This window comes from Globicephala melas, chromosome 1 (assembly GCF_963455315.2).
Source record: "Globicephala melas chromosome 1, mGloMel1.2, whole genome shotgun sequence".
NCBI lineage: Eukaryota > Metazoa > Chordata > Mammalia > Artiodactyla > Delphinidae > Globicephala > Globicephala melas.
Genome location: NC_083314.1, coordinates 123,474,791 through 123,490,657, shown reverse-complemented (window position 1 = coordinate 123,490,657; position 15,867 = coordinate 123,474,791). Strand labels below are relative to the sequence as shown.

Genomic DNA, 15,867 nt, shown 5'->3' with positions numbered 1-15,867 from the left:
CAAGAAAAAACTGATAAAGTAACATTTGAACAAAGACCTGGGAAAGATGAAGGGTGCTGATCAGTCCAGGTGGGAAGAATGGTAAATGCAAAGTCCCTGAAGGCATGTGTGCTCTCAGCCTGAGGAAGTCAGCGTGGCCTGCTACACAAGAGGAAGAGGAAACCAGGAAATAGCAGGGGCAGGCTGTGCATGCCTTGGAGATGAATGCAAGAGCTTTGTTTTTTTATCCATATAAGATGAGAGTAATTGGAGGCTTTTGTGAGTGGCATTACTTCATCTGTAGCACATTTTTAAATAATTATTTTGGCTACTGTGCTCGTTACTATAGCTTTGTAATACAGTTTGAAATCAGGGAGCATGATGCCTTTAGCTGTGTTCTTTCTCAATATTGCTTCAGCTTTTGGAGTCTTTTGGGTTCCATAACAGTTTTAGGATTGTTTGTTCTATTTCTGTGAAAAATGCCATTGGAATTTTGATGGAGATTACATTGAATCTGTAGATTGCCTTGGGTAGTTTCAACATTATTAATTCTTCCAATCCATGAGCATGGGACACCTTTCCATTTATTTGTGTCTTCTTCCATTTCTTTCCTCAATATTTTGTAGCTTTCAGTGTACAGGTCTTTCACCTCCTTGGTTAAATTTACTCCTAGGTATTTCATTCTTTTTGATGCAATTGTAAATGAGATTGTTTTCTTCATTTCTCTTTCTGATAGCTTGTTAATAGTGTACAGAAATACAACAAGATCTTTGTATATTGATTTTGTATCCCTGCAACTTTACTGAATCTTTTTATTAGTTCTAACAGTTTTTTGGTGGAGTCTTTAGGGTTTTCTATATCAACTCATCCACATACAGTGAGTTTTATTTCTTCCTTTCTAAGTTGGATGCCTTTTGTTTCTTTTTTCTTGCCTAATTGCTATGACTAGGACTTCTAATACTATATTGAATGAGAGTGGGCATCCTTGTCTTATTCCTAATCTTAAAGGAAAATCTTTCAGTATTGAGTCTGATGGTAGCTGTGGATTTGCTACCATGTTGGGAACATACTTTTAATAGGCAAAGAATAGTAGCAGCAAAAGTAATTAGAAGGAAACTATCATAATACAAGCAAAAGATGATGGTTCAGACAAGGATGAGAGGTAGTCAGATTCTGTGTAATTTTTTATTATCATGATGCAATTTAATGTAACAAATTTGAGCTCAACTAAGCTATCCTGTGCAGTGGAACATGCTAGGTATACAGGAGTAAACAGGCCTTTGCTTACCCTCAAATCATGTTCCAGCTAGTGATATAGACATGTAAATAGCTAGTTGTAACACAAGAAAGAATGAAATAAATCTAAATAATAGTGAAAAATTATTTTGCGAAATCCTTGGATACTTTATAAAGGATGTGTCTTATGAGTTGGGCTTGAAGAGGACAGAGGGTTTCCACAGGCAGGAATAAGAGTTAGATAATTCAGACTGAAAAAATAGTAAGAACAATGTCCTGCATTGAGCAAAAGATCTAATCTCAGTTCACTTCTTTTAGCGTACCTGGGCTGCTTAGAGTCTGCCCTATGCATATGTGGTTCAGAGGTCAGCCAGAGAATTAGGTAGAGTTTATATGCATATTCTGGGGCTCCCTCTCCCAGACCCCTTTCTTCTAGGATTTCCCCTCATTTTCTAGTGCTTACATGTGATAAGCAGGATTCTAGGATGGCTCCCAAGATTCCTTCCACTTTTTTCCAGGAATACCACCTACGTTTGAGTTTGGACAAAACCTATGAATATGATGAGATATTACTCCCATAATTATGTTTCCTCATATGGCAAGACAAAGATTATTTTGTGTAGGTATGACCTAATCAGATGAGCCCTTTAAAAGCAAAGAATATTTCTCCAGTTGGTCACAGGGGAAAAAGTTTAGAGAAACATGCCCTTGCTGGCCAGAAAGAAAGCAAATGGCTATGTTGTGAACTGCTTATAGGAGCCATGTGGCAAGGAACTATGGGCATCCTCTAGAAGCTGAGCGTTATCCCTGAACAACAGTTGGCAAGAAAACAGGGACCTGAAGGAAATGAATTCTTCCAGTACCAGTGAGCTTGGAAGAGGCCCCTGAGCCTCAGATGAGAATCACAGAGTGAACTAACACCATGATTTTAATCTGGTGAGGCCCTGAGCAAGGGACCCAGTTAACCTGTACTAGACTCTGACCCACGGAGATAATAAATGGGTTTTGATTTAAACCACTTGTGATAATTTGTTACAAAGCCATAGCTAATTCACTCTACCCTAGATGCCCTGAATTCTATCCTCGGGTTCTTCAAGCAGGCAAAACTGCAGGCTTACCGCCATCAGAATTCTAATTGCTCTCTAAGAGGCAGATGGGGCCTACTCTTAGGGAAAATGTTGTAAAAAAAAAAAAAAAAGATAAGAACCTTATCCTATGCCCTTCATTTCTTCTGTGACTCCCCTCCAAAATCTACCTGCTCCTGTTCACTCTCTGTTTCTTTCAGGTCACAGTCTTTTACATTTTATCCAGAGTTTACAGTTGTTATCTGGGGGAGGGTTGATCCAATATAAATGCAGTTTGTTCATTCAGATTCTAGATACATTTTGAAGGCAGAATGATTATGATTTGCTGGTGAATTAGAAGCAAGAGTATGACAAAGAGAGAATTCAGATATTATCCTGTGGTGTTTGGAAGCAGAAAGGATAGAGTTGCCATTTACTGAAGCAGAGAAGACTATAAATGCAAGAAGTTGCATATGTGAGTTAAGAGTTCAAGAAAGAGTACTAAGCTAGATATAGATATTTGGAAGTTGTTTTTTAAAGCCATGAGACTGAATTAAATCCTCAACAAATTAAATAGAGAAGAGACCCAAAGACTGAGGCCTGGTGCAATTTAAAATTTAAAGATAAAGAGGAGAAGTGAAATCTAAAGAGAAGACTGAGAAATAGCAAGTAATAGTGAATTAAAATAATGAGAAAATAGTGACCTCAAGTCCAGTTGAAGAATGTTTCAGGGACAAAAGAATGATTATTTGCATTTAATGCTGTGCCAAGTAAGATGGATTTAGCAATGAGGAGGTAAATCTGTATCCTTGACAAGAGCAGTTTCAGCAGAGTGTTATAGGAGAAAACCTGATTGGGATGGAGGACAGATGGAAGGAGAATAAGAGTCCGCAAATTTAGGCAACTCTTTAGAGCAATTCTGGTGAACAGAGAAATGGAGTAGTAGCTTGAGGAAGAAGTAGAGTCAAGAGTTTTATTTTGTTTTTGTTTATATGTTTTTAAGATGAAAGAATTTATATGTCTGTAGGTTGATGGGATAAAACAATAGAAAGGGAACGCTGATGATGCAAAAAATAGAAGGGAGAATTATTGTCAGAGCGATGTCCTTGAGTAGATTAGCAAGGATAAGATCTAGTACACAGTGAAGGAATTGCCCTCGGATAGAATCAGGCAAAGTTCATCTGTAGAAAAGGGAGTGAAGGCAGATGATGTGAGTTTAGATATAGGTGGGTGGTTGAAGTATTAGCGGGAACTAGAGGTCTGAGGAAAGAGGAGAAGGTGCAAAACAGCCATTTAGAGAGTGAGAGAGAGTGAGCTAGGAATACAAAATAGACTCTCTAAACAGTACTGAGGGTCCACTTCAGGTTAGAGGGTCATAATTTTGAAATAAGAGCCATCAGGATGGATTTAATCAAGACTAGGATTTTTCCAACTGTGTACAAAATTCATGATAGGGCAAGGGAGTTGAGGCTATGTGGGATGGAGTGAATATGATTGCCAGGGTAATCTAAGCTAAATCATGGAGGAAATAAGGTGACTGGATGATGGTGAAAAGATGGTAACAGGAACAAAAATTAGGGGAGACATCGGATGATAGACAAAAAGATAGAACAATAGTAGCAAAAACATGGTTTTTAAGGCTGAGTGATATACACACACACACACACACACACACACACACACACAGGGGTTTATTGCACTATTTTCCTTTACTTCAGGGTACATTTGAAAATCTTCACAATGCAAAGCAGCATCTTCTTAAGTGGTAAGATGGTTTATGCAGTCAAAGTTGTTGGAGTCAGAGCTCCGGACAAAGTGAGCTGGGTAGAGAGGAGGTAGAGCCCCAGGGCCATCTGACGGAAACTGTGAGGATGCAGAGCACGGAGGAGTTGCAGGCATCGCTGGTAACAGGGCCTAGGGTATGAATGACCGGGGAGCTAAGTGACCAAGGGAAGGTGGAGGATAAGAGCATTGCAGAAGAGGAGATAAAGGGCCCCAGAGGCCAGGCCACCTTAATGATTATCTGCATGGATAATAAAAGCACTGAGAGTAGTGCTAGAGAGCATGACAGTGAGCCAGATGCAAAACCTTCAGAGAAAGGAGAGGGACTCTGGGGAAAAGCTTGACAAACTGGTGGCTCTTCCAGGAGAAACCATTTGGAAGTTACAATGTCAGTGAGAAAGACACAGACCCCCCCCCCGCCCCCTGCTTACCCCCAGTACCATCCCCACCCACCTAGAAGTACAGGAATATGTGAGAGAAAACAGCTTCCTCTTGAGAGAGCTCTGGGGGAAGCAGTGTCCTCAGGGGAGGGCTAGATATTAAGGGAGAAATTGTTCTACTAAGAATCTAAATTAGTTGGTTACTGTACCTGAATGTTAAATTGGGCTATCCACCTCCTGGCAGTGAAAGTTTCATAAAGGGAGAAATGATAGGTTATGTAACATGTCCTTAGGACCTGAAAAAAGAAGGCATATAATTTCTTCAAAAGAAACCAACTTTTTCTAAAATCCCGAGAATTTTTTCCTTAGATCCATAATTATTTATATATCTCTAGCAACTAGAACAAAGCTTGGAATACAATCAGAATACAAGAAATGTTTATTTGACCAAACTCATCTGACACGAAGGTTCATAGTGGACAATATCTTTAATGACAGTTTTTGAAGATTAAAAGCTCATCTTAACCCCTAAAGTAGGGCATAGTCGTGAGGTTGCTATTGATCTTAGTTTTGAATCTGAGACGGTATTTTCAAAAATAAAGCTAATTATAAAATCAACTGTAGCAGTTCTTTCCCTACAGACACATTGAACAGTGTATTATAGGGCACTGAGATAGTTAATAGTTTTTAGTATTCACTTTTATTCTTTGATTTTGAAAAGGCAAACCTGCCGCGTTAAAGCGCACAAAGCTAATTAAAGCTTTTCCACTATTTCATTATCTGAATGTAGTTGCAAATTCTGACTTAAAACTCTTATCAGAGGGAGACTCAACATCCCTCCATGAACAGCAAGTGAACATTCAATTAACACTTCAATACAAGTGTATTTTAAATAAAAATCTATTTTATTGTTAATCTCATTCTTTGCACATTCAAATATCCAATTTTAAAATCCAAAGACAGATGCATCCCTTTTATTCTTTGGGGAAAAGAAGTCTTTTCTTTATTTACAGGGAAGACCTGAATTTTCTGAAGTTGTTACCAAGTTAGAAGAGTGTCTCTGCAACACTGAGGTAAGAACTTTGGCTTCTGAAATATGTCCATTACAAAGGCTTGAATATCTAATGACGTTGGGGAATGTAGTTAAGGTGGTGCTTGTGGAAAGAAAGTGTGTGTCCATAACGCCATTCATATTTTCACCCTGTCAATTAAGTTCTTAGGGTGGAGGAGAATTGACTGCATCTGTAGGGCAAAGGCAAATTCAGAGTGAATTGGGGCCCTTCCAACAAATAATCAGGCAAGCAAATAGACATGGGTATGCATAGCTTAAAAAATTGATATGTAAAAATTTAAAAATAACAAATGTGTTAGAAAGTAATTATGTAAATCATTACCTTCTATACAAAATTTCTTACAAACAATGAAATGTAAGCTAAAACATTAAGCCATTGTCCATTTATGTTCAATAAGAACCAGAAAAATTATTACTAAAATTAGCACATAAATTAATTGGGAGGCATTGCTTTTATACCACACATATTTTACATAAAGTGATGTGTGTTGGTAATGAGACTAATGGAATTTTCTTTCCTTAATATCAAGGAGCTGTTTGCTTTAATTTTCTCTATAATTGCCTTAATTTTCTATACACCTGTTCAGGAGATAGCATTTGAAAATAGGCAAGGGAACTGAAACATGAGCGTTAATTCAAAAATAATAACATATTCCCAAATGCAACTGAGTGCTACAGGAGAGAGGGATGGACATCACACATACAGGCTCACGTATAAACGAGTGTATGGAGGGGCAAAAATGGGGAAAAACAGCATCAACCTGAGATTGCACAACTAAATCCCAAAGTGGAACCATCCAAGGAAAGTTTTCTTTCCTTAAAATCTTAACAAAGAGTGACTGGAACCTAATCTTTTTTTTTTTTTTAAATATTTATTTATTTGGTGGTGCTGGGTCTTATTTCTGGCAGGCGGGATACTTAGTTGCAGCTCGTGGGCTCTTTAGTTGTGGCATGCAAACTCTTGGTTGTGGCATGCATGTGGGATCTAGTTCCCTGGCCAGGGATCGAACCTGGGCCCCCTGCATTGGGAGCACGGAGTCTTAACCACTGCACCACCAGGGAATTCCCTGGAACCTAATCTTTTGGAGAAGTGTTCCAGGTCTGCGATTACTGCCTGAAGTGAGTGGCTCTGTCTCATGAATCTTTACTGGAACTTACAAAGAGGAAGCTTTACTCTTTAAACATAAAACTTCCTTTCCCTTCTCTTCAGTCCTGAAACAAATGAGGTAGAGAGAAGTAGAAGTATATTTGGTGGGACTACAGCAGCCCCTACTAACAAGAGCATCTGCCAGAGGCTTGGGATGTTGAGAGATGCTTTTCAGGCTTGAGTTCCAAGTAGCTTCTCACTCTGAACCTTTGTGTTTGACAGAGCAAGGCTGTGCCAAGCCTGGGATATATCCAGTTAGATCAGAGAGAGAATTCCAGAAACAGGGACAATGGTAGGATCTGCTAAGCTAGCTAGTCTTGTTATATTGACCAAGCCTCTTAGCACAATCTCCCCTAGTGGAAAAGACGAATAACTATGGGCTATATGCAAAGAGAATTTGCTGAACTGCATTGCACTAATTAATGAACTAGAATCATCTTTAAGGATCTTAACTTGTGTAGCTCCATAAGGCTCTATCCTCTCTACCCTTCAACTTTTTAGTCAGTGGTTAAGATCAAGGTGAGGAAGGCTCTGCTCATCACATTTGTAGATATAGTAAAGTTGAGAGAGACAACAAATATTTGAAAGCAGGAAAAGTAGTAGGACATGTCTAAGAAATAATTTAATAGGAATAAATATATCATCATACACCAGAGTCAAAGAAACAATAGTAAAAGAATCAAATGTTGGAGATATGGTTTAGGAGCATCATGAAGGTTAGTGGATAATAAGCTTTTGGTGAGTTAGAATATGAAGTATCTATCTTGCATCTGAATAAAGAATGTGATCATTCCTCTCTCTCCTGAGATGGCCAAACAAAATAGTTCCCAGTTATGTCCTTTTAAAGGGATAATTAAAACTGGAACACAAATTTTAGGGAATAGAGATCAGAGTGGTGAATGGATTGAAAATCCTGTATGTGAGAGCCAATTAGAGGAACCAGGGATGCTTATCCCAGAGAAGACAAATCTAGGATGAGTCAACAGCTGTTTTTAAACATCTGAAGAACTGTCATATAGGAAAGGGAATGGCCTAGTTCTCTGTGGGCCAACAGATGGAAATGAAGTTCAATAATAGAACTGGTTAATTGTGAGGAAGAACTTTCAATTGGTCGGAGCTGTCCTAACATAAATGAATGGATCTGGAGACAGTGAGTTCCCCATCACTGGAGGTTCCCCATCAGATTGCATAGCTGACTTGAAAAGGATGCATAGAAGAGATTAAATCATTGAAGAGTTTGAAGGTTCATTTCAATACTGACATCACATGATTCTCGGAGCTTTACTTAGAAATGTCTTGGCTACTGTGAAGAGTTTAGAATTTATATATATTATTTTTTTTAAACCAAAGTCTGCTCTCTACATGTCTTATGAAATTATAATGTCAAAGCACTAATATTCTCAGTCGTGTTACGTAGAGTGCATAAGTAACAAGGGTGTCAAAAGTTCAAGAAAACTACTTTCTTATTTTTTCCTCTTCTCTTTCTCATTTTCTTCCCTCACACTCTTCTGTTTTCTAACTATACTTAACTATTTGTAAATATTTTTTAAAATTCTCTTACAACAACTCTATTTAGTCCTCATGCTTGCTGGACATTAAAGCAGCCTTCATTTTATAAAATGGATGTATTTTTGGGAAAGTGTGTAAATTCATTTTATGTAAAGGGAATAATTGTAAGCTCCAATTTAAAGGAACTCTGCCATGAACCTCATCACCATAGTGAAAAATGTAGAGAATCTTTTAACCATTAAATAATAATGTTCTATTTTATGAATCTGATTTGAGCCTACTGTGTTTTGTTAAAGACAAGCATAAGTTTTATGGGCCAGCTCTTATCACAGAACTGGGTCAAAAAAAGCTAGCCAGGTGTTGCCATCAGAGGCTGAAAGGAAAAGCAAGCTGAGATGAATAGAAATTAAAATATGAGAAATCCTCGAATGGAAAGTTAAAATAAATCTACATTCTATACTATGATGTTAAGCCTGTTGGATTTATTAATTGATTGAAATTGCCCCTCCTTCACTCAGCTGATGTCGCCTGCATCAAGTAATAGCAGTGGGTCTCTCTCACCTTCCTCTTCTTCTGATTGTCTGCTGAGCCGCGGAGGGCCTGGCCGGAGCCACGTGGCAGCTTTACGGAGTCGTTTTGAATTGGAATATGCTCTAAATGCAAGGTCCTATGCTGCCTGGTCCCAAAGGTAAGTGGTAGTTGACAGTTACACAGTCAAGTCAGATTCCAGAATTTCATCAAGATAATCACCTGATTTGCTTAGTATCAACAGGGAACTTACCACCCCTGTGACAAACTTTGAAAGGGGAGTTTTGAACCTATTTTTCCTCTAATATTTTGACCAAAAATTAGAAATTTTGTTGACTGTTAGTCTAGGTTCTCTAAGCTTCGGGTTAACTCTTGCTTAAGCAAGAATTGTCTAACTACAGCAAGAACTGTCTAGCTACAGCAACAAAAGGAATTTATTGAAAGTATTCTGGGAGTTTCTTATGGAATTTAAGGAAGAATTTCTTGTGTGGGAATCAAGAAGCAACTCTGAAGGTCTGAGCACCAAAAGTTCAGTGTTCTGAGAATTACCTTATGACCCAGCAATTCCACCCCTAGGTATATTTCCAAAAGAATTGAAAATAGATACTCAACAAATACCTGTACTCAAATGTTTATAGCAGCACTATTCACAATAGCCAAAAGGTGGGAAAAAAAAATCCATCAACAGATGAATAGATAAAAAATGTGGTATCCATACAATAGAATATTATTCAGCCGTAAGAGGAATGACGTACTGATGCATGCTACAGCATGGTTGAACCCTGAAAACATGCTAAATGAAGGAAGCCAGAGACAAAATTCACATATTGTATGATCCTATTTATATGAATATCCAGAATAGGTGTACTAGTCAGTTTGGGTAGCTATAACAAAATACCATAGATTGGATGGTTTAAACAACAGAAGTTTCTCACCATGGAGGCTGGAATCTGACATCAAGGTGCCAGCATGGCTGGGTTCTAGTGGGACTTTCAAATTTTCCTGGTTTACAGATGGCCACCTTCTCACTGTACCCTCACATGGCAGAGAGAGCTCTGGAGTCCTTTTATCTTTTGATAAGGGCACGAATTCTGTCCGATCAAGGGCTTCATTCTTCTGACCTCATTTAACCTTAATCACAACCTTAAAGGCCCTATTTCCAATACAGTCACATACGGGGTTAGGGCCCCAACATATGAATTTGGAGGGAGGGGGGACACAATTCCGTCAATAGCAATAGGTAAACCCATAAAAACAAAAAAGTAGATTGGTGGCCCCAGGGTCTGGGTTGGGGAGGAGGAAATTGGGAGTAACTGCTTAATGGATATGGGATTTTATTTTGGGGGGATGAAAATATTTTGGAATTAGATAGAGGTGGTGGTTACAAAACATTGTGAGTATACTAAATGCCACTGAATTTTTCACTTTAAAACGATTGATTTTATATGATGTGAACTTTACCTCAAAGAAAAACAAAAGCCACAAAAAAAAGTTTAAGCAAAGGGGCAAGTCAGAAAAAGAGGAAAAAAGAGTTCAGCTTTCTTCCATAGCAAACTGTGCCATTTACACGCCCCAATCCCCAATACACAGTCTCCTGCAACCTACAACATTCCTTGAGCAAGTCGCATAGCTGAGTCCAACATCGATAGGGAAAGAAAATATACTCAGCCTCTAGTGGGAGGTCCTACAGAGTCATATGGCAAAGGACATAAATACAAAAAGCATAACGAAGTAGGAATAAGTACAGTCTGCCATGCGAGAAAATATGATTGGTCCCTTTGGATTATATGGCCACCTCTGGTCTAAACAAATGTGGTTGGAGTGAAGGTGGGGTCATATTTCATGTATGTAACCCTGGTCGCCAATGGCCTGATCTGGATGGAGAACAATAAAGGCAGGCACTGTGAGCTCCATGGATACCCTACAAAGTGCATACTGCAACTCCTGGAAAGTCAGAAAAGACTGGCTTAAAATCTCTGTCCTTCCACATGTGCTCCAGAGCATTTGTACATGAGCCATTACACATGCGCACTTATACACACACATGCACATATACACATTCACACATTCTGTCATCAGGGTCAACATTTTTATCCTGAAGGTGAGGAAAGATTATCTGGATTTAGCAAGGATCCTATACCATCTACAAATTGCTACTGTTGCCTTTTTAGCCATAGTTATTATATTCCTGGTCTGACAAAAGAGTTGCAGCTGCAGCTATGAAGAGATGAGAACCTGAATCATGAACTTTAATCTATGGAATGTCATGAAGTTAAGTATCAGCAGGCTTGATTGATAACAAGGCAAACTGAACACAATTCTTTATTGGACTCCAGTCTCTCACATAATTTCATAAGGGGCTCATAGGCCAAGATTAGATTAGGTTCAGTCACAACATCATCTTCAATTCCATCTGCTCTTCTTCTTCTTTACTTGTGGTTTTAAAATTAATTATCTGAAGAGACAGATTTTGGTATTTCCAAAGCATAGTCACCCAAGCTTTGTCCACTTGAGGCAGAGATTAAGAGGATGAGCTGTGGAGTCAGATCTGAGGTTCAGTCTTGGCTTTACCACTTAAGAGCTCAGTGACCTTGGGCAAGTTACCTACATCTTATATGTAATATACAGATAGTAATACTAGCTCTTAGGATTGTTACTGGGAGAGGCAGTATTGTCACAAGAGTGACTGAGTGAAAAATGCCAACGGACCCAAGCAAAGGGTGCAAGTTCCCATAATGTAGGTAAGTCACACAACTTATAATACATAGACAGCTACCCAGATGGGAGGCACAGCAGCACACCCAACTGGATGAGCTGGGGGTGGAGGGAACACAGCTGCTCTGGCCTTCAAGAACCCGGAAGAAGGTACACCACTACTCCTAAAACTGACCAAACAGGGTGGGAAAAAATCATCAGGTGTTTTGAGATGCTCCCTTTGATATTCTCACATGGTTTTTTATACCTCCCTGGCCCTTCGGGACAGTTATGGAACCCTGATAAGTACTTGTCTGTCTACTTGGTACAAATTTCTCTTAACAGCCTAGCACACCCTGAGTATTTGTTGTGAGGGTGCATTGAAGGTCAGTTTGTAGTTGTATCACTCCTCTAGTAAGGTCAATCTTTGGACTGCTTGAAATCAACTCCAGAAATAAGTAAAGCATTTAGCTAAGTTGTAAGATGCACCATGTCTGTTTTATTCATATCTGTAACCCTAGTAGCTAGCAGTGTAATTGGAATGAAGTCAATATGTAACAAATATTTGTTCTGAGGATAAAAAAATTGGATAAATTGGCTCAATAATTTGTAATTATTATTGTTTTGGAGCATAATCAGTCAATAAGCTTTAATTATTTTCTCTATTCTTTCCTTTTAAATAGCTATCACTATTGCATTTCTACTGCATGCCAGGCACTATTTTAGACACTTTGAATACTCATTTAAGTAAACCTTAGAAGTTAGGTATTCCAATTTTTATAGATAAGGAAACTGAGGCTCAGAAAGGGTAAGTAACTTTATTAAGTTTATTGAAGCAGAATTGGAGTCCTCACGCAGGACTCTCCTATGCTTTCTGAATTTCTCTGGCACAGGAGGTGTCACTTTTCAGAAGTTTGACATATTTTGCCAATACTTGTATTTGCTGGACTTCTTCCAATGTCTTCTGGAAGTTGGTCAGGGAAAGAATTCAATTACTCCTCCCAAGCCTGCCTTTTCAGCATGTGTATAGGAAAGAGCAAATAAGACCAGAGATCAATAGGTTCTTAAAGTCAAAGAATCCAAGGATCCAGCAGGGTTGTGAGTTTAACAACCTGGAATTCAGCCGGCTCTTTGGCTGCACATTAAGAATCACCTGGGGAACTTTTACAAGTACCAGTGTCCGGGACCAATTAAAACAAAATCCATGGGGATGGCATCCAGACTTCAGGAGCTTCTAAAGTTTTCCAGGTGAGCCCAATATACATCCAAGCATGAGAAGCATGCTCAAAGAGAATACTACAATCTAACCTTCCAGTCAATCTGATGCAACTGATGGGGTAAACAAAAGAGGACCGTGAGTGCCAAGGTGAAACAGCAGCTGTGACAAAAGGCGACCATTCTGAAGGCTGATTACCTGTGTGGTCTCTCCCAAAAGTCCTTGCAAGGTGCTAGCAACCTCTGATCTAAGAGGCTTTCTAACTAACTCATTACAATCACACACGGTGTAATTTTTAGCCCAGCATTATTTTTTCCTAAATAGCAACAAGATATGGCCTGTAGTCCTCACCCAAAATGTTCCCAATTTTGGGTCTTGGAGCCCTCAACAATGTCTTAAAAATAGTGCATTTATTTTTTCAATTTTGGGGTTATGAAAGTTACAGCCTGTAATTTTGTAATTCTTGATTTGGCGGGGGTTTTGGTTTCTATTTCCACATTTGTTTTTAATTATTATTTTCCTTTATAAAATAAATATCAAGGTGGGAAACTGTGTCAGATATCTTCTCCAAAGGTAATAGACATTTGTTAATTCCTGCTGCAACCCCAAACTGATGAAATCTGAGTTTGGGGAAGGCACTCCTGAAGTTCTGCCTCTTTTAAAATACTTTGTGTCTTTAGATATATTTGGAAAACTAAGCATGTGGCACTTGCTCCTCCCACAGGGTATGAAATCTCCCATCTTGTACATGGATTACATCATGTAAATTTAGAAATGACAAAGTGATACACAACCTTTCAGATGTGAAAACCAATTAGTGTTTATGTGGGGCTGGGCTCTGAGAATAGAATGCTATGACCTAGTTAGCTGTCCAGGAGAAGAGAGCAGAGATCCAGAGATTGGAACTGTGAAACAGATTGATTTGGAATTAATTTTTCACATTACAAAAGGGTCCATGAAAGGGTTCCTTTAAATAGAAAGCTTGCCTAGTGCACTTAGAATGCAATTCAACTTATAAAAGTTGAATATGTTATCAAATTTTAACTTACACATAGTTTTTCCAGAATGCAGCAACTGTGTAAGATGATAGCACCATGAAACCAATGCTCCTAGGAGGAATGAAAAAAGGAGTGGTGAGGGGCTTGTGTCCACTCGCTTCTGTGGAGCAGGATGGTTTATCCAGTTTCAGCCGTAGTGTGGTGTCTCTTCACCACCGAAGGGCAAATACTCCCCTTTTTAGTCTATTGCCTCTCCTCCATGCTTCTTCGTACTGAAACTTCTCTCAGGCCTCTTAAATATTCACTTTTCTTCCAATCCCTTCTTCATTCCCAATTTATTTCTCTTGCCAGCTCACCACAATCAGCAGTTTCAACCCATGGATCCAACTCTCTGTCTCTCTCTCGCTCTCTGTGTCACACACACACACATACAGTTAGCCCCCAGTCCATATGTCCAAACTTGGCTGCTCTGCTTTCTTTGTCATGTCTTTAAATTCTCTCCCTCGAGTCCCAGCTTCCCCATGCCATAATCCACTTAACCCTCTACTGCCAGTGTAATCTTCCTTCTGTAGACCTCCAATTATATCACTACCCTACTTTAAAACTACCAATAATTCCACATTGCCTCTAAAATTAAGTGACGTTATGTCATCCAGAATCCAAAATGACCAGTGAAACACATTTCCAGTTTTACCCCACAGTGAACATCAGATGTTCCAGTGGTTCTAGACATTGATCCCATCACTTCTCTTCTCAAAAAATTCTCTAAGGTTTTGGGAACTGTAAGACATATTTTTTGATATTTTGGTATTTTTGGTATTTCCCAGTGACAAGGGAGGTGCCAGTGATATTTAGTGGGGGGGGGGCAGAGTGTTGAATTTCCTACAATGTTTTGGACAATCCCACAAAATAAAGAATTATCCTGCACAGAATAGCAATAGCATCCCTGGTGACACACACTATAGACAAACTAGAAGTTCTACTATTTCCCATACACACCCCATGTTTAATTTACTGTCAACCTATTCCTATATCCTATTTTTTAACCTCAACAGTCCCGCCCAATCTTATCAAAATATTAATCAGCCTTCAGTAATATCTAGTCAGCTTGATCACTATGTCATGAAAGAGCCTTTTCTGGGACTAACTCCTCCTCAGTTATGCCTTACCAAAGGCCATGGTAGTTTGTGCCACTTTATACATTTGTGTTATTTTGTCTTTTATTATGATCATTTATTTTTAATTCCCCATTAGTTCATAAATACTTTAAGGGAAGAAATTTTCTTTTGTGTTTTTTTTTTTTCTGGTGCCTACAATATCTCATTTATAACTGAACTTTAAGTGGTGAATATTAAATATTTTTATCTATAATAAATTAGAGGAATCATTAGTTGGCCTAAGAATACCATGCTTTGTATTTCTGAAATTTGAGTAAAACTGTGGCGCTCAGAATTTTGACCCTTACTTTCCGGTCAAGTTCAAATTTTTTTTTGTCCAAAAATAATGAACAACCAGTTAATTCAAACTTCTTTCCATCCCACCCCCTCACTATTAGGGCATTAAATATCTGCTTACTTCTTTGTAATAAAAAAAAGAATAGAATTTTGATGCTGGAAACGTGTGAAAAAAGAAGCCACTGACACATTCATTCCCAGTGTGTTTTAAAAGGGGAGTTTGCTTTGAGTTGAGGTAGTTGAGAAAGGTTTCACTGAAGAGAGAGATGATGGAAATATAGTTCAGGTATAAAGAGAACAGGATGAACAAACATGAAATAACGACCATGAACTTTCTTTTCCTCCTTTTTAAAAAGAATAGTCATCCCTTTCTCAGTGATCTATAAAAGAAGTTCTTTCACATATCAAGGATCTACCTTTAGATAGGTCTGTTTTCAGTTTTTCTATTCTGTTCCATTGGGACATTTGTTTATCCCTGTGTCAGTTGTATACGATTTTAATTACAATAACATTATTAAACTCTTGATTTCTGGTAGGGCACAGCCCATCTTGACTATTCTTGATTATTCTTGACTTTTTTTCTTCCATATAAATTTTATAATCAGCTTGCATTTTTTCACAAAAACGTAAGATTTTGATTATAGGTATTTTAAACCTGTAGATCAATATGGGAAGATATGACATCTTTATGACATTGAGTCTCCCTTTCCATAAACATAGTACTTTTTGTATTTATTTAGATGTTCTTTAACATCTTTTAGTTAGGTTTTATAATCTTCTCTGCAAGGTTCTTATACCTTTTGTCATG

At 38.4% G+C, this 15,867-nt stretch overlaps 1 protein-coding gene across 1 annotated transcript in view; it reads left to right on the top strand.

Moving 5' to 3' along the window:
* TNNI3K (TNNI3 interacting kinase) overlaps window positions 1–15,867 on the top strand; it is a 297,506-nt gene that overhangs the window by 233,504 nt on the left and 48,135 nt on the right. The window contains exons 24-25 of the mRNA XM_060304278.1: window positions 5,455–5,514; window positions 8,688–8,857. Coding sequence (XP_060160261.1) covers window positions 5,455–5,514; window positions 8,688–8,857 — 230 coding nt within the window. The remainder of the gene's footprint in view (window positions 1–5,454; window positions 5,515–8,687; window positions 8,858–15,867) is intronic.